This window comes from Hylobates moloch, unplaced genomic scaffold, assembly GCF_009828535.3.
Source record: "Hylobates moloch isolate HMO894 unplaced genomic scaffold, HMol_V3 SCAFFOLD_4, whole genome shotgun sequence".
NCBI lineage: Eukaryota > Metazoa > Chordata > Mammalia > Primates > Hylobatidae > Hylobates > Hylobates moloch.
Window position 1 is genome coordinate 60,884,864 of NW_026652279.1, and position 23,443 is coordinate 60,908,306.

Sequence of the window (23,443 nt, forward strand, 5' to 3'; positions counted from 1 at the left end):
CCTTTTCTCCTCTAGTATTCTGGTGGAAATGAAAAAAAACATTCCTCATACATATTTCCTTTTCTGTATTTCTTTAAGCCAAGAAATTTGTGTGCTTCTGCTTTTATTACTTCAAAAATGAACTTTTGTTCCAAGTAAAATGTTATTTTTTGGTTGTTTAAATTGGTTATTTATAGTCTTCCGTGACTGTATTTGCATTAATTGCTCCTAATTGATTAAGCAGCCATACATTAGTTTCCTGCTGCTGCTAAAACAAATTACTACAAATTTGGTGGCTTCAAACATTACAGATTTATTATCTTGCAGTTATAGGTCAGAAATCCAACATGGATCTCACCGAGCTAAAATCAAGGTGTGGGCAGAGCTGCATTCCTTTCTGGAGGCTCTGAGGGGAAAATCTGGTTTTATGTCTTTTCCAGCTTTTAGAGGCTACTGCATTTCTCTTCCACTCAAAGTCAACAACAGTGGGTCAAGCCCTTATCACATCACCATCACCACCATCACCATCACCATCACCATCACCATCACCATCACCATCACCATCACCATCCTGGCCTCCTTTCCTGCTTTCGTCTTCTACTTTTAAAGGCCCTTGTGATTGTAGTAAGCTCATCTGGATAATCCAGGATTCTTTCCCTATTTTAAAATCAGCTGATTAGCAATTGTAATTCCACCTGCAACCTCAGTTCTCCCTTGTCATGCAACCTCACATCTTCGCAGATTCTGGGGATTAGGATGTAAGCAAGCTTTGTTGGGTGCATTATCCTGTCTGCCACAAGCTCTATGTTTAAAATTTGAATCTCTATTCAATTCCCTGTCTGATATCAGTTTACTATGCAATAAATCTCGACTCTGCTCGTCTATAGCAGGTGTATTTTTCACAGATATGCTGTGGTGGTTTAGTGTATTTGTAACTATAAAGTGATGAATTAAAGTCCCTTGAGTGCAAAGTGCTATACAAGAGCAAAGAATTTTTATTTCTTTATAGAAAAAAAGCATCACTTACAGCTCCTGCTCTTACTTTCTTTTGTAATAAGGTAGTGGTATGTTTTTCAGTTGCATGGCACCATACTCAAACAGTGAATTACCCTCAGTTTCAAAGCAAATATTAAGTACAGCCTTGTCTGACACATTTCATTTGTTTAATGATATGTTTACCATCATTTTTCATTTTACCATTGAATTGAGAAGCTGTTGTTTATTCAGAAATACTCAAGCTAACATTTAGTAACCTGTGGACTAGGACTTCCACCAAGTAATCATTCATAACCATTTTTACATTTAATACCTATTATCTTTCTATTTAAGTATTGACAGAGATGTTTTTAAGTCACTTACTGCTTTTCCATGCAAAAGTAAGCAAAACCATCCTTTTGCCATTTTGGAAATTAATATTCATATGAAATTTCTGTAAAAATTTATCTAAGATTGTACTAGAGGGGGCAGTAGGAAAAATAGTATTTTCCCCGGTGGCTATTAATAAATATTAATGGCCTCCAGAGCCCTGTGATGACGTGATAAAACATGATTCACACTTCATAGATCCTCTAAGTTCCTATGTCTTTTTTTTTTTACTCACATCATGAATGTTCTCACTCCTGGTTAACATTTTAAGTTTCTGCTGCTTTCTTTTATGGTCAGCTGCTAGTAATTTTGCTGATGTCTCATTAGCTGAGAACTTTCTCAGCGTTGACCTTTAAAGACTCATACTTAATGATGTTCTGTTGACATCTGAAAACACTTTAATCAGTGTCACCTGCAGAGGAAGACCTAGCGCCATCAATTATGTGGTGCACGTTGAAGAATTACTTTAGTATCCTTACTGCAGAGAAGGCTTAAGTTTAAATACATGTGTTCACTATGACAAATTCTGATGGAAGATTTTGTCTTCCAACCAGGTGTTAGGACTCCAAAGGGACTAATGGGGTGCAAATGTTTTAATTCTCGTGTTCTCACAGCTGCTAACCCTCACACATTTCCCTAAGGGAGTGCATTTCTCACACTCAGCACAGGCCTCTCAGTCACTATCTTGCCTATAACTCCTCCAAGTGATGCCAGCTCTAGTGAGGAAAAGGATGCAGTGCCAACGCACTGGAAATGCTCTAAGCTGAAAAAAGTCCTGGATGAGGATGCTAAAATCTGTATTCTAGGAAAGATCAGCCTTCATTTGAGAGGCAGCATGATGTGCGGAAAAAATACCTATTTACTTTTGAGTCAGACAGACCTGGGTTCAAATTCAACACGACTTATTGTGGAATAGTTGTGGGTAAGTAGTTTAAATTATCTGCATTATATTTTTCTCATTTCTAAAATAGAGAATAATCTTCCAGAAGCATTGTAAAGACTATGGCTGAATCATATAAAGAAGCTAATATAGGCTGGGTGTGGTGGTTCATGCCTGTAATCCCAGCACTTTGAGATGCCGAGGCAGGTGGACCACGAGGTCAGGAGTTCAAGACCAGCCTGTCCAAGATAGTACAGACAGATACCCTGTCTGTACTAAAAATGCAAAAATTAGCCACGCATGGGTGCGGGTGCCTGTAATTCCAGCTACTCGGGAAGCTGAGGCAGAGAATTGCTTGAACCTGGGAGGGGGAGGTTGCAGTGAGCCAAGATCACGCCACTGCACTCCAGCCTGGGTATCAGAGCAAGACTCCATATCAAAATATATATATATATATATACATATATTAAAAAGCCAATATAAACTCTAGCACACAGTAGGCATGTTTTATGAATTTTGTCAGTTGCTGTTATAACAAGCAGAGTGGCCTTGGATAATTTACCTAACACTTCTGAGCTTTGTTTGTCTCAATTGCTAATAACTATTGGGTTAACTTTCTACTAAAGTTCTGGCCAGCTCTAAGAGGTTACTGCCTACGTTGAAAAAGCTTGGTCTAAGCGGCAGTTTTGTGGTTTTCTTTTATATTTGTGGGTAGGGAGATAGTGTTGGTAAAACTGTAGAGGGTAGATTGTTTTAGCAGAGCTGTTAGTCACTGAAAGGCAGCCATGCCCATCTATCATACCCAAGTATGCTTCTCGTCAGGGTCAACTCTCAAAACAAGATTAAAAAACAAAATAAGCAAAATCTAAGATGATGACACAGTAGCACACACACAGCTCTCTCCCAAAGTCATTATTATCTCTTAATTATTGAGGGTATCCTGTGTGAAAGCTGACTGTTTTGTGCCTTTGGTGAAGAGAGTCTTCAGGTGCCTCTTAGAATTCCTTAGCTGTGGCCTCCAAAGAAAAATATGGTGACTCCCCCAAAAATATATACCTGAAAAAGTCTGTCATCTCTAGATCTCACTTTTTCAATCTCTTATTCAAATAAAGCAATTTTTAGCAAGAAGATAGCGAGAATTTTGACCTGTCCTACTAAACAGATAAAAATAAGTGCATGACGCTTTAATTTACTTAACTGATGGCAATTCTATCTCTGCATTTGGGCTAAAATTCAACCGTCAGTTTCTTACTTTGAAGTTTCTCACTTTGTTTCACAGTGAAACATTTTCAAAACTTTAAAAGCAAAGTTGATTTATGATTGCTCAGACATGAATCAGTATAAATTGTATGTTTATAAATTTTAATGCAATTTATATGTCTATAGATTATTAGTACCATTTACAAGGTTTACCCTTAATTTTTACATTTCTATAGACAGCAAGAGGAAATGCACAATTTTTCCTCTTTTACCATGGCAACCCTTAGAATGTCAGTTGTTCTCTTCTACTTCTCTATCATAAAAATGTTTAAGAATGCTCTATTTTTAGGAAAGTGGGATGAAATATAAAATAATAGAGATTGATACTGTTTATTACACTGAAAGATACCTATCATAAGTGGTTATGCATTCATTGAAGAAAAACAGAAATAGGGGTTGAAAATAACTGAAGGAACTATATAGAGAATATAAAGAAGCTGAAAAAAATAACTTATGAAAAAAAGAAGCAGGATAAACCAATAGAAGGAAATGATGTAGTACCAGCCATTGAAGCCACCTGAGCCCTGTCTTCCTGGCAGAGTCCTTAGAGAGATGGCAAGAGGCTTCAAAGGCAGGGAGCAAGACAGCTGCCAGGAGTGAATATCAGACTCCTGATACCGATGCAAAATGGCAGTTTTGCAGGGCTAGGTAGTATTATTATTTCTCTTTTACCCAGAAGGAGGTTGAAGCTCCAAGAGTTTTAAACTTCCTAAGGCTGCTCAGCTAGTATATGGCAGGTACAGGATTTGAAGCTAGGAAGTCTGAGCTCTGAACCACTGTGTTCTACTGCCTCTCAGAACTTGGGGAACTTTATCTGTTCTACAGGACAATGGTCATAAGTTCCTGATGGGTTGCTTCTATAATGTCCTGTAAAAAACGGTTAAAAAGTGGGTGGGGAGATGTATTATGGCTACCTCCTCATTAAGGTTTAAATAAAATATGTAAGGCACTCATTTCTTCCTCAAAACTTGTTCTCTTCTCCCCTTCCTCCACCACCACCATCTCTGTTTGTTATGTGCTGCCCATCCATCAAGTCCTACTTTACTGTACACAAGGCCATTTCTGGCCAGGATAGACATTTCAGTCCCTCTCCATGAATATCCTGGAGGCTTAGCATTTGCTTTTATCATTCTTAAGGTTAGTCAATTGCTATTTGTTTTTATTTTTGTGTGTCTTGTCTGCCTCTATACTTCACCCGAGTAGAAAACTCCCAGGAGCTAAGGACCCTAGGAACCTTAGATTTCTTTTTACCCTTAATGTTGTCATTGATTTCAGAAACACAATAGATGAATGGATGAGTGGATGGGTGGATGGGTGGATGAATAAATGGGAAAGAGGAAAAGGAAAGACCCAAAAAGCCTGAAACAGCTGTGGGTACCATTTAAGATAGATTTTTCTCTTTTAAAATTATTTTTGAAATGTCATCTAATTCTTAGTTATTTCTTTGGAAATAGATTTACCACTTGGGAAGTATTTGGCTTTAAATCTTCAAGATGAGTCCAAATTTATCATTTAAAAAAAAAAAGGAATCCCAGAATCATTTGATTTTTTTTCCTCCAAGGCACAAAGTTTACCAGGACTTAAGCTTCAAAGGGGATTTTTAAAGAAATTCGCCTAATAGGTATCAATTTCTTAATAAATGTACACCGTCTCTTAAACAATTCACCATAAGTTTATACCAGAAAGCCATTGTATGAGAAGAGATGACCATTTCATCATGTTTTGGTAAAGAAAACATCCTTTCAAAGTCCTGTTTTTTCTACTGAATTCAACTACAGTGTTTTCATGGTCTGCTTGACTCCATCAAATGATAAACTGTCGCCAAGTCTATCTTTTCTTGGAAATACAATACAAAAATTCACAATATTTTAATATAAAGCACAATTTTTTCAAATGTATTACACAATGCACTGAGATCAAAATCTAACTTTTAAAAAGTCATTCTCTATTATATCCAAAAGAGTGTCCCCGAATGGCTAATGGCCCTTTTTGTCATGGGCCAAAAAGATATATGGTCCCAGATTCATTGCAAAAGTCTTGCTATGGAGAAGGGGTCTTAAGTGGAAAGACAGCTGCCAGTAAAAGGATATTAAAGGGTTATCTGGAATAGATATATAAGATAGCATTTAAACTTTAGAATTTTCTTTATTTTTTTACATTTCAAAACCAAGGAACATGGTCACATCAACTTTCCTGATTATCCACATATTATTTTCCTTTAAATCTTTTACATTCCATGGAAATTCAGTGCTCTCTGACACATGTGGGTCATACCAAGTGCTATGCCATGAAAGCCAGCATTAGGTTATACTCTTCTGTATTGTTCCCCAATTGTTTTTGTCGTGTGTGTGTTTCTTCTGTGTCATGTCTCACCAGCAAAATAGTAAGCTCCTGAGGACCAGAGCTGAGTCTCACCTTCCCTGATGGGCTCCACAATCAGGGTCAATATATTCACAGCTATAATAGCTGGCTACCCAGAGTTTGCTAGGGAAGCCTCCCTGCCCAAATAAAAAGTCCCTAGTTGCCTATAGTAAAAATATCCAGGAGAAAAAATTATTCAGCTGGGGTAAAGGGTTGACTCTACCCTATTAGTAAAGTAACTATATACCCTGTTTTATCTGGCATAGTCATGGTTGACACCTGCTGTTCTGATATAATTAATTGTGCTCCCTTTCTTTCAATAGTACCCCAGTTTAGTTGAAAAATCTATATGCAATCTACATACGGGAGAAAGCCTAGAATTCTTAGCATGGTCCCAAGATATTTCACAATCTGATCCCAAGGTAATAGCCCAGCCTTTTCTCTGCCTCTGGGGATGCTCTGCATCAAGAAAAGAGAGATAAAATCAAGGGTTGGAGGGTTCGCCACAGGTTTGCCACTGCTGTGTTCCATTCTCCAGGCTGGGCACATAGATGGTCAAATGCTGGAATGGCACTTCTTATCAACCTGTTAGCTGATGATTTAATATTTTTGAGCACTTACAATGTGCTGGGCTAAGGGCTTTATGGAAATGGATTATTAAATTCTTACAGCAACCCCATGAAGCAGGTACTATTAGCATTCTCTTTGTCCCACTGAAGACAGTGAGTCCCCAAGAGGTTAAGAAATCTACAAGTAGCAGGCCGACTCCTCAGCCTGTATATCTGAACGCCATGCCAAAGTGCTTTTCTCCAGGCCTGTAAGTGTTCCAGTACTTTTGAACTCAATGTTAAAAACTCGTCTTGTGTAAATTATTCCTGACTCCCCACTCCTACATGGAAAAGCTGACAACATTTGAAAAGGAAGAAAAATCTTTGCTGATTTGACGGCTTTGACTTTTGGATCTGAGAGCTAATGTGACCTGGCTTTATAATTTGAAAGAAAAATATCCAAACAAAGTCCTGATAAAGAAAAATATCCAGACACACTTCCTGTAGCGATAACATGAACAAAGTGGTGAATTCACTGGAAAAATGTGTGTGCGCGAATGTACAGTCTCTACTTCAAAATCAAGCCCTTGCCGAGGCTTAAACCAGTTAACAGACCACACTCTACATAAACTTCTCTGTGGGGTGCACATATAAAACACGGGCAAGGAAAAAACTACAGGCAATAAAGCCAACAATTGTAATGCCTAACAGGTCTGCTAAACTAGGAAAGGATGTGGCAAGTGGGTAAGAGAAATAGTCTTTAAACATTTGTGGTGTTGGGGAGAGAATCTGCCAGAGCATGCGAGTGAAGCAGGGTTAGTTTGGGACAGTAGTTGAAGCGGATGCTCCCAACTCTATGCCAGGAGCCCAGGAAATGAAATGACCTGGAAACTCAGTGTTGTGGTCAGTGTACAGGCACTGGAAGTGGAAGGGTCAGGGCTGGCTTCACGATCAGATGACCAGTGCACTTCCAGGACCTTGCATTCTGGGTTTAATGCCCTGCTGTCACTGTCATGAATTCTTTATCTTTCCATTTTATTTTGTAAGTGAGGGCCTATCAGACAACAGAGCAGGTGCAGAGGGCTTGGAGCCTGGGTTCTTATGCTTGGCCTCCCAGCCCCTCCCCTAGTTTGATTCTCAACTGTCATGTCCTCCTGCCCTGGTGTCCCTGCAGCTTGGCTGCCTTCCACTTCCCATCTCTATTCAGCGACTTCAGTTGCCCTCCACCTCCAGCAGGGACTTGGGTGTGCACACCTCCGTGATGACATCTGGCTGGTCATGGCGGCAGCAGTCCTTGCAGTGTCTGGCAGTGCCACTGTGCATTAAGTAGGGCATTTGGTGGGGGCAAGCCTCCCTCTCACCTGCCTCAGGTACACAGTATGTCCCAGTGCAGAAATGGCAATCCCTTGGGAGGTCTATGAATTGGGATGACAGACCTGTAGGGAAGGGAGATTGACTTTTCTCCCCTGGGGGGTGAGTTGGGGAATAAGGGTAAAGCACTTTGATCTTGATTCTGGTACTGCTGCTGGAGGGAGATAGTAAGTGGAGGGGGAAGAGAGTGGGCTGAGGGCCTGTACAGTGCAATATTAAATAGCAAATAAACATTATGATGGGTCAAGACAGAGATGGTGGAAGAAAGTAAAAGTTGAATGTTGTGCCTTCAATGGCACTCTTTTTAGGGTCCTACCTTTTGATTTTGTACCCGACCCTGCAAACTATGTAGTCAGCCTTGGGTGAAATGCATGCTTTTAATAGCATTGCCTCCCCAACTCTCACAGAATGAAAGTAAAACTGAGAAAAACTCCAATAATGTCTTCCTCAATGGATTGTCTTTAAAATGACCCTCTGTTTAGAAAAAGTACATGTGTCTTTTCTTCCAGACAACCTTAGAAAGCTGTAAATGGTGACCAAGTATGGTAGAGCCATTGGGAATACACATTACTGGAAAGAGACACCCTCTTTCCCCCTTTAACCTTGTCTTCCTCCCATACCCCTTTCCCCACATCCTCTCTTCCAATCAATGCCACACTCCCATTTCATATGTAGAAGCTCCACTCACTCTCTACAGCGGGCCAGTGAGGGGCTGCTTCTCACTGCTGTTATTCATTTCCAAACAATTCTTAGCAACTTCTCTTGTGACATCCGCACCAACATGAGCTCTGAGCTCCCTTCAGAACAGGCCTGTGAACATTCTGGAATCCTAGCAGTGGCTGCTGTTCCTAGTCATTTTTGCATTGTTGCTCTGTGGTACGGCTGGCTGCACTTCTGTGAGTAGTTTAACCTTCAGTACGAGCTCAGCCTGCCAGGGGCCTCGTTCCACAGACTGCATCTTAGAGACTGAGATAAGCCAGAATTCTCCAAGCCATGGGGCATAACAGAGTGTTCTGTCAAACTGGGTGTGGGTTCGTTATTCAACAGATCTTGTAATGTTTAATGGAAATAATTACTGAAGAGTGTAGGATTTGCTTTAAAATTTGCTCTCCAGTTATTTTTCAGGCAAAGAAGGAAAAGTTTTTTTTCCACATGAAAACATACTTTTTCTGAGGAAAAAAACAATAGTCCTACAAATAGGACTTACTAAAGACTAATTGTTTGATTACTTTTCAAAAAATACTTGTTTGTGCTGATTGTGCTATTTCCCAACCCTCTATTTTTTTCCTTTCTGCCTCCAAAGCCTTGGGCTTCATTCATCTTTCTTCTAGCCCCAGGCATTAAATGGGTAGAAGAGCAGATTCATTCATTCTTTCAGAATGTGTTTATTGAGCAATTACTATGTTTCCGTGTTTAGAGGTCCATGAATAAACAGCATGAACTGAAAGCCTGGCCCACGTCCAAAGTGATCCTCAGCCTCTTATGGCTTTCTTCAGGGGCTTAGGAATACTCTAAAAGGTGGAGGACTTATATTACTTTGTGACGCTCCATAATTCTATAGACGTTCTTTTTTATGTTTAAGGGCAATGTGCTAGTAATCTACTGAGTGATGTATTAAAAATTAACATTGTATATTAGTCAATTATATTGTATGTATTAACATAGTAAAGTTGGTACAACACTGACATTACTTATGCTACTCTGTATTCTACTTGAGCTTCAAGCTATCATGAAATTTTGCAAAGCTACAACTTAGCACATGCCCAAGCAGACAGCAGGATTTCCCCAATTTTCTAGAAAAATAATCATCAGTGTTTTTCCAGAAGTGACGCCATCCTTCCTGAAAGAACATTAGCGATGCTCTCGAGTGGGTCCAGACTTTCAGTTGCTGATGTTCTGGCCTTTTCATATGTAATTACTTCAGGGTCACTTAATTATCATAGATGGGCGGGTTTTCTGTAGTCGTTATTGATTCTGTCCTGTGGAGTGATGGCATCAACAATATTGGAGCCTATCTTTTTCCAGCAATGGTCTTCAGGGTGGATGTGGACTACAGTTGAGTTATGAATCATTTTTATACCCCATTGCTGAAACCAGTTTGCTGTTGTGGTGTAAATTTGGTTTTATTAGTCAGTTCTTTGTCACCAGAATAGGACAATGGGTGGGGTGGGTGGGGCGCAAAGTTGGTCCCCCTGTTGAAATTTAGAACTACTGGTAAGTAGCCTTTCAGTAAGTGAGGAGACAACAGCATTCTACTCTTTTTACATTCCAGCTCCCCACAGGCCTGCCCATCTCTGCCTAGACTGACTTCTTCAGTGGGGTTCCCCTCTCCCTTCTCCCCTTCATCTACCAATAGGCCATAGGGGACCCATCTACAGCAGGGGCAGAGGCAGCTGATAGCCACAGAGTCACAGAGCCCAGGGCGCTGGTGAGCTGTTTATATACCTGTTCCACGGCCACACTTAGGAGGTCCCTTTTTTGAGAACCAACTAGTAGGTGAGTGGAACTCCCTGCTGGAGCTTAAAGACAGCAATATTTCTCAAGGGTGTTTTTCAGGCAGATGTTACTCAGGGTTAGTGTTGATGAAATGCAGTACAGGAGCTGTCGGCCAAATGTCAAGAGCTAGAGGATGCTTAAATTTAGATTATACCCGCTCAGGTCTGAATATAGTTAAATGTGGCTTGTGGGCACTTACAGATGCAAATAAGAATCAACAATATTTCTGTTATGGAAATTTCCATGAATATAGTTTTTTTTAATTCTATGGGTGATTTTATTCTTACTAGGGTCTCATGATGTGCCACACTTGCTTCTAATATAAATAATTACCTTATTTCATCAAATTCTAAAGCATTTTCAACTGTAAATCAGTCTATTTTATATAAAACTAAGAAACAATAAAGTTGCTAATTAATGGTACTGCTCTTGTATCCCTTGAGGCTTTTATTTTATACTTATGGAAAGAGCTTCCCTTGACTCATTGATGTGTACATTTTATGTTGCCTATTCTTTTTACAAAAGAGATCATTTCCTTTTCTATAAACTATTTTAGAAGCATTTTAGATTAATGAAGTTGTGAAGATAGGTCTCATGAAGCCTGAGGCGACGGCAGCACGGAGGGTAAGAGCAGGTACTCTCAGGCTTTGTGTTGACCAACTTGCCTTACAGCACCCCAGCAGGGTCTGGGACATGGAAGGTTTTCTTCTTGAGGAAGTAAAAGATGAAGCCAAGAATAGCATTACTGATTCCCAAATGGATGATGTTGAAGTTGTTTATACAATTGACATTCAGAAATATATTCCATGCTTTTTTTTGCTTTTATAATTCCTCAAGTGAAGTAAATGAGCAAGCACTGCAGAAAATATTCTCCAATGTCAAAAAGAATGTGATAGGTTGGTACAAATTCCGTCATCATTCAGATCAGATCATGATGTTTAGAGAGAGGCTGCTTCACAAAAACTTGCAGGAGCATTTTTCAAACCAAGAACTTGTTTTTCTACTATTAACACCAAGTATAATAACAGAAAGCTGCTCTACTCATCGACTGAAACATGCCTTGAAACCTCAAAAAGGACTTTTTCACAGGGTACCTTTAGTGGTTGCCAATCTGGGTATTTCTGAACAACTAGGTTATAAAACTGTATCAGGTTCCTGTATGTCCACTGGTTTTAGCCAAGCAGTAAAAACACACAGCTCTAAATTTTTTGAAGAAGATGGATCATTAAAGGAGGTACAGAAGATAAATGAAATATAATGCTTCATTACAAGAGGAATTAAAGAGTATATGCAAAAAAAAGTGGAAGACAATGAACAAGCAATAAATAAACTAGTAAAGGATATAAACAGATTAAAACAAGAAATTGGAAAAAAGGAGATGACCATAGATTCAGGCAGCATGAGAGAAAAACATCTAAAAAGACCCTCAGGGGAACATTTTTCCTCGTCAAGCATTATGGACCTTTTATCCAGATTCTGAATTTCTTCATTCATGTGTTATGTCTTTAAAAAACAGACATGTTTCTAAAAGCTGTAACAACAACCTCCACCTCGATGTGGTAGCCAATCTGACCTTAATGATAGAACACACTGACATTCTTGAAGCCAGTCTAGCTAGTAGACCACAAATGATTAAGCATAAAGCCTTAGACTTAGATGACATTTCAAGAGATCATGGCAGTTAGAGATACAAGACAAACCATCTAAAACAGATACTGATAGTAGTAACCAAGAAAAAGCATCTACAATGAGCAGCCCAGAAATAGATGAAGAAATTGAGAAAATCAAAGGATCTAGTGAATATCCAGTCTCCTACATCTTGATCCTTTTAACCTAAAAGGAGAATGTTTTTTATTTAGCTGATGGGTAAAGCCAAACATTTCTATTGTTTTTTACTATGTTGAGCTACTTGCACTAATACAGATAAATTCATTTGTTTTTACTATGTTCCCCTGTTTGCAGTAATCCACAGATAAGTCTTGGCATGTTTAATTTATAAAGTATATTTTCGAACATCAGATGCTTTTATTTCAAAATCTTTTTTCACATTTCACTAAGTTGTTGAGGGAAAGCCTTACACTGACACATTCTTTATAACTGGAAAAGTGAGGCCGGGCACAGTGGCTCACACCTGTATTTCCAGCACTTAGGGAGGACAAGGCAGGAGAATTTATTGAGGCCAGGAGTTAGAGACCAACATGGGCAGCATAGTGAGACCCATCTCTATTTAAAAAAAAAATGGAAAAGCAAGAATAGAAAAGAAATAGAATTTATTTTCACAATGTAGAAAGAAATTTGTATGAAAATTTACTTTTTATCTAAAAAAAGCCGGCCTCCACGCCCGGCTAATTTTTTGTATTTTTTAGTAGAGATGGGGTTTCACTGTGTTAGCCAGGATGGTCTCAATCTCCTGACCTCGTGATCTGCCCACCTCGGCCTCCCAAAGTGCTGGGATTACAGGCGTGAGCTACCATGCCTGGCCTTTTTTTTTTCCTTTATGTTACATTAAAATTCTAAAGTGATATTTTTTTTTTACCTCTTTTAAATTATACTTTAAGTTCTGGGGTACATGTGCAGAACATGCAGGTTTGTTCCATAGGTATACAAGTGCCATGGTAGTTTGCTGCATTCATAAACCCATCATCTACATTAGGTATTTTTCCTAATGTCATCCCTCCTCCTGCCCCCGACTCCCCAGCAGGCCCCAGTGTGTGATGTTCCCCTCCCTGTGTCCATGTGTTCTCATTGTTCAACTCCCACTAATGAGTGAGAACATGTGGTGTTTGGTTTTCTGTTCCTGTGTTTGCTGAGAATGATGGTTTCCAGCTTCATCCATGTCCCCACAAAGGACATGAACTCATCCTTTTTTATGGCTGCGTAGTGTATATGTGCCACATTTTCTTTATCCAGTCTATCACTGATGGGCATTGGGTTGCTTCCAAGTCTTTGCTATTGTGAACAGTGCTGCAATAAACATACATGTGCATGTGTCTTTATAGTAGAATGATTTATAATTCTTTGGGGCACATACCCAGTAATGGGATTGCTGGGTCAAGTGGTATTTCTAGTTCTAGGTCCTTGAGGAATCGCCACACTGTCTTCCACAATGGTTGAACTTATTTACACTCCCACCAACAGTGTAAAAGTGTTCCTATTTCTCTACATCCTCTCAGCATCTGTTGTTTCCTGACTTTTTAATGATGGCCATTCTACCTGGAGTGAGATGGTATCTCATTGTGGTTTTGATTTGCATTTTTCTAATGACCAGTGCTGATAAGCATTTTTTCATATGTTTGTTGGCTGCATAAATGTCTTCTTTTGAGAAGTGTCTGTTCATATCCTTTGCCTACTTTTTGATGGGGTTGTTTTTTTTTTCTTGTAAATTTGTTTGAGTTCTTTGTAGATTCTGGATATTAGCCCTTTGTCAGATGGATAGATCGCAAAAATTTTCTCCCATTCTGTAGGTCCCTGTTGACTCTGATGGTTTCTTTTGCTGTGCAGAAGCTCTTTAGTTTAATCAGATCCCATTTGACTATTTTGGCTTTTTTTTGCCATTGCTTTTGGTGTTTTAGTCATGAAGTCTTTGCCCATGCCTATGTCCTGAATGGTATTGCCTCGGTTTTCTTCTAGGGTTTTTATGGTTTTAGGTCTAACATTTAAGTCTTTAATCCATCTTGAGTTAATTTTTTGTATAAGGTGTAAGGAAGGGATCCAGTTTCAGCTTTCTGCATATGGCTAGCCAGTTTTCCCAGCACCATTTGTTGAGTAGTGAATCCTTTCCCCATTTGCTTGCTTTTGTCAGGTTTGTCAAATATCAGATGGTTGTAGATGCGTGCTGTTATTTCTGAGGCCTCTGTTCTGTTTCATTGGTCTATATATCTGTTTTGGTACCAGTACCATGCTGTTTTGGTTAATGTAGCCTTATGGTATAGTTTGAAGTCAGGTAGTGTGATGCCTCCAGTTTTGTTATTTTTGCTTAGGATTGTCTTGGCTATGCAGGCCCTTTTTTGATTCCTTATGAAATTGAAAGTAGTTTTTTCCAATTCTGTGAAGAAAGTCAATGGTAGTTAGATCGGGATGGCATTGAACCTATAAATTACTTTGGGCAGTATGGCCATTTTCACAATATTGATTCTTCCTATCCATGAGCATGGAATGTTTTTCCATTTGTTTGTGTCCTCTCCTATTTCCTTGAGCAGTGGTTTGTAGTTCTCCTTGAAGAGGTCCTTCACATCCCTTGTAAGTTGGATTCCTAGGTATTTTATTCTCTTTGAAGCAATTGTGAATGGGAGTTCACTCATGATTTGGCTCTCTGTTTGTCTGTTATTGGTATATAAGAATGCTGTGATTTTTGCACATTGATTTTGTATCCTGACACTTTGCTGAAGTTGCTTATCAGTTTAAGGAGATTTTGGGCTGAGATTATGGGGTTTGTAGTTCTTCTTGAAGAAGTCCTTCACATCCCTTGTAAGTTAGATTCCTAGGTATTTTATTCTCTTTGTAGCAATTGTGAATGGGAGTTCACTCATTATTTGGCTCACTGTTTGTCTGTTATTGGTGTATAGGAATAATGGGAAATTCAACTCAGTTATCAACAGTCCCGTTGTTTTTTTACCCAGTATCATTCTTGGTGCCAGCAAGAGTCTGGCATGTTTAGTAAAGGAGGATCATACATTTGATTTAGATGTTTTAAGATATATTTGATAAGAAAGTATTTCACTGAATTCTTATTTATTCAGAGTTACTATTTCTTTCAAATGACTTTTCAGCACCTGTGGAAATAGGCTTACTTTTTTTTTCTTTTTTTTTTAGACAGTCTTTGCTCTGTCACCCAGGCTAGAGTGCAGTGGCACGATCTCGGCTCACTGCAACTTCTGCCTCCCAGGTTCACACCATTCTCCTGCCTCAGCCTCCCGAGTAGCTGGGACTACAGGCACCCACCGCCACGCCCAGCTAATTTTTTGTATTTTTTAGTAGAGATTGGGTTTCACTGTGTTAGCCAGGATGGTCTCGATCTCCTGACCTCGTGATCTGCCCACCTCGGCCTCCCAAAGTGCTGGGATTACAGGCGTGAGCTACCATGCCTGGCCTTTTTTTTCCCTTTATGTTACATTCCTGGGATAAACTATATGTGGTAATAATTTATTATTGTATTATGTGCTGTCAGATCCAGATTCTTCCTGTCAGTATATTTTTAGGGGTTTTTTTTGCATCGATATTTATGAATGAGTTTGGTTTGTAATGTTTATTGTGAAATGCTTGCATTTTGGAACCTGTGGTGTTTGCTGTAAAGATTTTTTGAATATTTTCCTCTCTTGTAATATGTCCTTAGACTTTGTAGAACACAAGCTCTGCTTTCTAGAAATCACGATTGTTACTAATACTTAATTCACACTTTTTGTGTTTGACATTGTTACAGCTTTTTCTTTTTTTTCCCCCTAAGACAAGGTCTCACTGTCACCCAGGCTGAAGTACAGTGGTGCAATCTCAGCTCACTGCAACCTCTGCCTCATGAGCTCAAGCAATCCTCCCACCTCAGCCTCGAGTAGCTGGGACTACAGGTGCCCATCACCATGCGTGGATAATTTTTGTATTTTTTTGTAGAGATGGGGTTTCACTCTGTTGCCCAGGCTAGTCTCAAACTCCTGAGCTCAAGCGATCTCCCTACCTTGGCCTCCCAAAATGCTGGGATTACAGGCTGAGCCACCATGCCTGGCCTTTGTTACAATTTAATTATCTTTAAGAACCTTATGAGACTAGGTATGATTTTTCCTACTTTGCAGGAAACTGAGGTACACAGAGGTTAAGTACTTTGACTTGTACTAGCATGTAGTTGCATAGGATTTAATCTGTTTCCAGAGTCTGTGCTCTTATGTCCAGAAAATTAGTTTAACGAAAAAATTGTTAAACCTGGCAAGGACCTTTTTCAGACCCCCTTACCTAATTTCTTTTAGGATTATCTTGGTTTATTTCATGCTTCTTTTGTGGACACTTTAATGGCAGAAACTTTACATGCAGAACTAAGCTTCCCTGTGACAACATTCTGAAGCAGTGAGGCTTGCAATGCAGGCGTCCTCTAATGGGAGCAGACCCAAAATGTGAAAATTGGGATCTATCAAATCAAACTGCAATTATACGAGTATTACTGAAAAATCCAGTAATTAACAAAATATTTCAACAGTAGATTTCCTTAAGCAGTAAACTGTCCCTGTCCTCCACCATGGGGCATTCAAAATATTAAGCAAATTAGATTTAATTAGTCTGCAACATTGTATAGAATTAACTATCAGGAATGGAAACTTTGTTAAGGTAACTGCATTCTATGCAACTTTTCCTAAATTGACATTTTAATTATATATCTTTCTGAATGAAGTAACATATATTAGCAGAATTTCAGTCTACAATGTATATATTTCCAGGCTACTATAAATCCACAAAGAATTTTGTACGGAACAGAAATAGAAATCCTATTCTTCACTTTTATTTTTCCACACCTGTTTCCCCAATAGAGCACAAAGACTCCCAAAATACGTGTATGTTGGAAATATTTAATGAGCAGTAAGAGCCAACACGTGCACCCAGGTAGCGACATTTGTTCCAATTTGTAACTGGCTATAACAGCCTATGCTTTATGCAAAATAACTGTGATCATAACAAAAGGTATTTTTAAATTGCTCATGTAACCATATGTCTTGGATCATGGTACTATCTTTGGCTTCTGTGTATGTTATTTTTCTAGTGTTTCAGGTCTTTTGTTAAAAACCTCTAGGCATTAGGCATAATCCATATGAAGGAAGAATCTAAAAGGTTAACTCTAAGAGACTCTGCTAGAGTGAGAAAAATTTAGGAAAACTAGGAGTTTTGTTTTCTAAAAGTGAATTCCTGAGATTTATTAAAAGAGTATTTTGTAGACTTGATTAAGATAGTTACATAACTTGCAGAGCCAAGAACAAAATAAAAATGTAGGTCCCCTGGTTCAAAAACATGAAAAAATTGTTGTTAAAGATACTAAAATATAAAGCTTTTTCCTTTTTGTGATTTCTCCTTTTGTCACAATTGTATTTATTCAATTTACTATTTGAAGTCTTAGTAAATAAAAAATTTAAAATTATTAGCATGAAGTTTACTTTGTATCTTTATATTGTTCAATCCCAGGTTTAAATACAAACGTAAAAGCCTTTAACTCCCAAGTGAAATTACTGAAATTGCACAGTTTGTATTTTACAGTTTATACATATATGCATATGTATTTTGTTCCTACCAGAATAGTGGAAATGCTGCACAAAACTAATTCAGCTGTTTATTTCACTTCTTGATATGTGCACATTCTACCAACACTCTTCTTTCAACTTATTTCTGAATGAGGAAGAGTTAAAAACAAAAACAAAATAAAAAACCTCTGGGTTTCCCTATCTTTTCCTTTTCTCCTTTATCATTTTCAGCATAAGTGGTTGGCTAATGCATGAGTAAGAAAGGATATGATAGAGTTTCTTGGTCATTCATACCTTAAAGTGACATTGCCTTCTTTCTGCATCTAAAGCAAGTTCTGGTTCAAATGGAAAGTACGGCCTCTCAGAGCTCTGTGTGTCCCCCTCCTTACCCTTTTACTGAATGGTAAATGTGACATACTTACCTTCTTCTACCTTTGAGTCTTGCTGAACTCCCACACATCATGGTTCTTTTGGAATTATATATAATGGATTCCTCCAATGCCATAAATGAGTGGGGAGTCCAGAAAATGCAGACATGCTTATTGCTTCTGTTTCCCCCACTCACATGCATGCTCTATTGTCCCATCAGACTTCCCTTGCAAAACACAAGTTCAAAGATAAAAGTATTAAGAATTTCAAGATGATGACAGCAGGACCTTAAACCAAGCATCGGGCCCTTCTGAGCATGGGGTCCCATGTGACTGTATATGCCACACGCCCATGAAGTCAACCCTGCCCCAGTTATCTCATCTACAAATTGAGGTGATAATATTAGTGCCAGGACGGATTGTCATGAGGGAGTAATTAAGTTATGAATATAAGGTTCTCAATATAGTGTCTTGCACATAGAAAGCACTCAGTACATGGTAGTTTATTGCTCTATATCTCAAAATCAGGAAATGGTTATTGTATTCCTACTAGGAAACTTGTTTATTTGATTTGGGTCCAGCATTCCTTATAAGAGCCTCACTAAGCAAGATGTGCTTTCAAACACATGAGATTGGAACAGAATGAATGCTCCTTTATCTGTGTGGTGGGTAGGAGACAACTGTACAATAATCAGGCAAAGCTCTGAGGTGAGTTCATCAGGCTGCCTAAGTTACTTCATTCAGTGGTAATTACTGCAGCAGGTTATAGCCAATAGCACTGTGTAAGGTGTCCAGAAAAAGACAAAGGCACAAGTTACTAAGAGAAGTTGAGTTGCCAGGTTGTCTCCATCTGAAAAGAGGTCAGCTCTGCAAAGCCTTGGGCAAGAAGGCCTCTGCTCCAGACACATGGAGGGGAGACATTTGAACCCAGAATGAAAGCAAAATAAAGATATGAAGTCTGCCTGAGTAAGTAGGTGTGAATTCTGGCTGACTACAGCATCCAAATGATATTTCTTATAGAATGAGTTTCAGAGTTTGAAGTTCTGGAGAAACATTGTAAAGAATACTTATCAATCCATTAATCCAATAGAGTTGCTTATAAAATGCTATTTCATATGCCCAAAATATATTTGGTTTATTTACATATGTGTAACCAGCCATTCATCTTGCAAACATCAATATTTAAAAAATTATTTGATAAATTATTAGCTCCTTATTGAGTTAGCATATGCTGATTGCTTTAATATAATTTTATTTAAAACTTAAATATCTTGAGATTCCCTATGTACATTTCATTGAAATATATTTAAAATGAAAATTACACCAACTTATAAATTGTGACTGTTTAGAAATTGTTCATTAAAAATGACTAGCTATGAAAACAGGCTGAGAAATTACATAAACAGGATACAAATTAGGAAGGGCATTATAAATATTCCTGTTCCCATGAAAGGGAGTGATTTCAGCTCATACAGGTGAGGCCCACGGTGTCTTGTGCAAGGAGAATTTTTCCTTCCCTGGAGCATCAGGGTTGGTTCTCCTTGAGGCGTGGGGTAACCGAATGGACATACTCTGATTTTTTAAAAAATATATTTGCAGAGAAAAGAACTGATGAAAATAGCGTTTAAAATCTGTGTAGAGTATGATTCTTTTAAGACTTCTCCCTCACCCTTGCCCATTTGGTTTGGAAAATCTGGATTTAATTTTCATTTTAATGACTTAATAAACTTCTCAGGAAGTGTTAACTTTTCAGATTATTGGGTCCTCTCACTCCCTGGAGCTGCGGTTATGGAGGATGACTCAGGGAATGCTGAATCAGGGTAGGGGTGTGCTGCCTCCAATGCTGATTCTCAAAGGGTTTTTCTGATACATAATGTTATTGTTTCCAGATGCAGAGCCGAAATATCTGATAGTTGTGCGACCTGCTCCACCTCCAAGTCAAAAGAAGTCATGTTCAGGTATAGACCTTTGCATTGATTTTTTTTTCTTTTATTAACTTTGAACCATGACTTTTCATCTCTTTTGGACCCATGGAGACCAAATGCCTTGAGAAGCTTTAAGAATGTAGAGGAGGTGTCAGCCCTGGGTCCACAGTTTACCCTTTTGGAGAAGTAACACGGCCTGGTGGTAGAGGCTGCTTGGGATTTTCTCCTGGTGCCACCACTTGCAAACTGCAGGGAATTACATAAGTTATTGAACCTCTCTACTCCTGGATTCTGCTGCATAATAGGGTTGTCCTTGAGGATTAAATGAGTTAAGGACAGTGCCTGGCCTGTAGTCAGTGCTCATTTGGGGTTAGCTCCTATTGGCCTGTTTCTATTCTGCAGTGTGTGAACTCATGCTCGCTATTGTGCCTTTCAGACGTTAAGGGAAAATTTTATGTCTCACCTTTTCTTAAGGAGACTGTTTACATTTTAAAAGGATAACTCATGTATGTGTGTTAAATAGATCAGCACGTAGGTTTTATTTACTCCTTATCTCTCCCTTCTAAACCTCTTCAATTCAATAAAGGAAAGATTTCTTCCATAAAATAAAAATAATAGCAACACTCATGTTTCCAGGTCTAGGAAGACTTGCAACAGGAAAGTGGATATATAAATAAGTAAGTAGAAACTTTCTACATAACTAAAGATTAAAATTCTATGTCATCTAATTTCACTACCAAAACTTCTTCTCCGATCAAATAATATAGCTGACCATTGCTATAAGGAGAAGCTGTGAATATGCTTTTTCTATCTGATGTTGCATCTTCCTAACTCTATACAGAGTTGTTCACAAAATTTTGCTTTTCTTTTTCTTTTTTTTTTTTTTTTTTTTTTTTTTGAGATGGAGTCTCGCTCTGTGGCCCAGACTGGAGTGCAGTGGCGCAATCTCAGCTCACTGCAAGCTCCGCCTCCCAGGTTCACGCCATTCTCCTGCCTCAGCCTCTCCAGTAGCTGGGACTACAGGCGCCCACCACCACGCCCGGCTAATTTTTTGTATTTTTTAGTAGAGACGGGGTTTCACCGTGTTAGCCAGGAAGGTCTCGATCTCCTGACCTCGTGATCCACCCCCTTCAGCCTCCCAAAGTGCTGGGATTACAGGCGTGAGCCACCGCGCCCGGCCTGCTTTTATTTTTCTAATGTGAATGATCTCCAAGTAATTATTTCCAAAGCATGTTCATCTTTTATGGTACACTGGATACCACACAATAAAAGGATCTTTTTGTTTGTTTGCTATATTTTTCTAGAGAAATAAAATGGGAGAAAGAGCACTCAGCTATTCAATTATACTAAACAGCTTAAATCAGAAATCAGTTGCCACAATTCCCTCCCCTCTTTCTGCTGATTTCCACTTCTTTTAAGAGCAGCATTGAATGGTTAAGCATTTTGAAAAATACGAATTCTTTTTCCTGGCCTCATAGATCATCCCAAAGCAAAAGGGAAATTCCAATCGCTCCTTACAACTTGTTAGTGAGAGTTGCCCAGACAGTTTTCCACATACTTGAAAATAGATGTATTCTCAATATTTCGAGACTGTACTTCAAAAATAGCCACAAACTCAAGAAACATCAGTGTGATTCCATGGAATCTGTTTTCAGATGAATACTCATTGAACTGTTTCTTGATAGGAATATGATCATAGTACAAATATATAAAATTATATAAGAAATGTCAAGAGAATGATTATGCCTTAGCACTTTATAACTTCATTTTATTTTGAGGATTCTATGACACTAGCCTTAGAAATTATTGTTTACTTTATGACCAGCTCAGGAAATTGCTTCATCTTGCTCAGGATATAACACCCCACCTTTCTTTTTGGATAGCAGATATAATTTTGTTTTCGTTATCTGCATTTAGGAATAATGTAATGACTAAGGGATTAGCTTCCATTCATTCTATATTTGTATCTGCCACATAAATTTTAATTAATTATTTTTATATTAAGAATCAACCTTAGTGAAATAGTTATTTGGTCATACAAATAATTGGGAGACCATTAGTTTCCCTTGGTCATACAAGCCTTAGGTTCCTTACATGAAAAGTATGTCTTTCATCTCTAGATGGCATTATCTTTATACATTGACAGCCAAGACAGTGATATCATAAAAATAAAACTAGATTGTGATTGAGGAGACCCAGGACTTGAGTTTTGACTTTGCTCTTAGTGTGACTTTGGACAATCTTGAAACTTCTCTGTGCCTTATTTTTCATCTGCAAAGTGAATGAGATTGTTGCATTACATTAGTGAAAATCAACTCAGGAATTGAAAAGGGAAGATCAGAATCATCCCAGGGCTTGTTCAAACTATAAGTGTTCCCTGCCTTCACTGCAGATTCTAATCTGCCCTCATTGGAGCTCATACATGACAATTTAAATCACCATCATATGGGGCGCAATTACAGCTGGGTCTGCAAAAGTTAGAGAAGAATAAACCTGTGTTTGCAACCATGTAAATGATAACTATCTTTAAAATTATTTCAAACATCTTTAAAAGTCAACTATCCAATAATGAGGCAATTTGCCACCACTAGGTTAGGTGTATTCTGTGCTAAGAAGAGTTCTTGCTTGAAGAACAACTTACAGAACTTAAATTTAACAAAAGAAACAAGCCTGGCACAATTTTCAAGAGCATTTGATTCAGACGACCACCAGTCGTCTCATGCAAGGGGCACTCTTCTACCTACCTTAATAGAGGTGGCAGGCCATTCTGCCATTTGGCTCCCACTTCGTTAGATAGCACAAGTTCTTTCTAGTGCAAATACGTCATACATAGTCTCATGAAATAAAAGAAGGAATTCAACAGCAATACAAAGCATGTATGTTTTATGTTCTATGTAGTTTTATTAGGCTTTCTATCGGATTTTTATCTTATTTACTCTAATTATTTTTAATGAGTCAGCATTGGTTTTCACGGTTGAGGTTCTTCCTGTTTTTCGCTGCCCTACTTCTGCAGTTTCAGATAATTTTGAAAGTGCAAGGGCCTGCTCCTGTGTACTTGAACACAATCTCCAGTGATTTATTAGCATAACTTGGCATTATTTAGATCCAGCTGGCACCATCAGGACAACTGTGCTTCCTGTGTTACTCCTACTCTTCCAGCATTGTTAAAAAATGTGCTTGCCTTTTCCATTTAGGTACTCATTGTAAAATATATACTTACTACAATAACATCAAGAGATTTTACACTTCTAAACAGGTTAAAAAAGATTATAACCTACAATCTAGATAATAAGGTTTCTTTTCTTGTCTTAGATGTTATTTCACACTCATTCACAGTCCCGGGAAAAAAAATAAAAATACTTTCATTTTATCTGTAAAAGAAATTAAGTGTGTGTATGTGCGTTTGTTTATTTCACTCATCACAGCTAAGACCTCCATATCCTTCCCTGACACACAAGAAAATAAAACTAGGTATAGCTGGATATTGTTAATATGCTTACAGGTACAATATACATATACGTGTATATGCATATGCACACGTGCATAGACACAAATCTGAAAAAGTTATTTCATTTGATTCACATTTAAATTCATGGGCAAAAATTAGTAATAATGTGGACTATAGAAAAGGAAAGGAACTTGATGTTTTCACATTTTTCATCATCTTGCCAAGTCATCT

At 38.3% G+C, this 23,443-nt stretch overlaps 1 protein-coding gene and 1 pseudogene across 8 annotated transcripts in view; both read left to right on the top strand.

Annotated features, from left to right (window-relative positions):
* Positions 1–23,443, top strand: part of ABI3BP (ABI family member 3 binding protein) — a 248,619-nt gene that overhangs the window by 72,964 nt on the left and 152,212 nt on the right. For all 8 annotated transcript variants that reach the window (XM_032150299.2, XM_058437575.1, XM_058437574.1 and 5 more), the window contains exon 3: positions 19,729–19,797. In XM_032150299.2, the coding sequence (XP_032006190.1) occupies positions 19,729–19,797 (69 nt within the window). The remainder of the gene's footprint in view (positions 1–19,728; positions 19,798–23,443) is intronic.
* LOC116466500 (BRCA1-A complex subunit Abraxas 1-like) lies at positions 10,855–12,097 on the top strand (annotated as a pseudogene).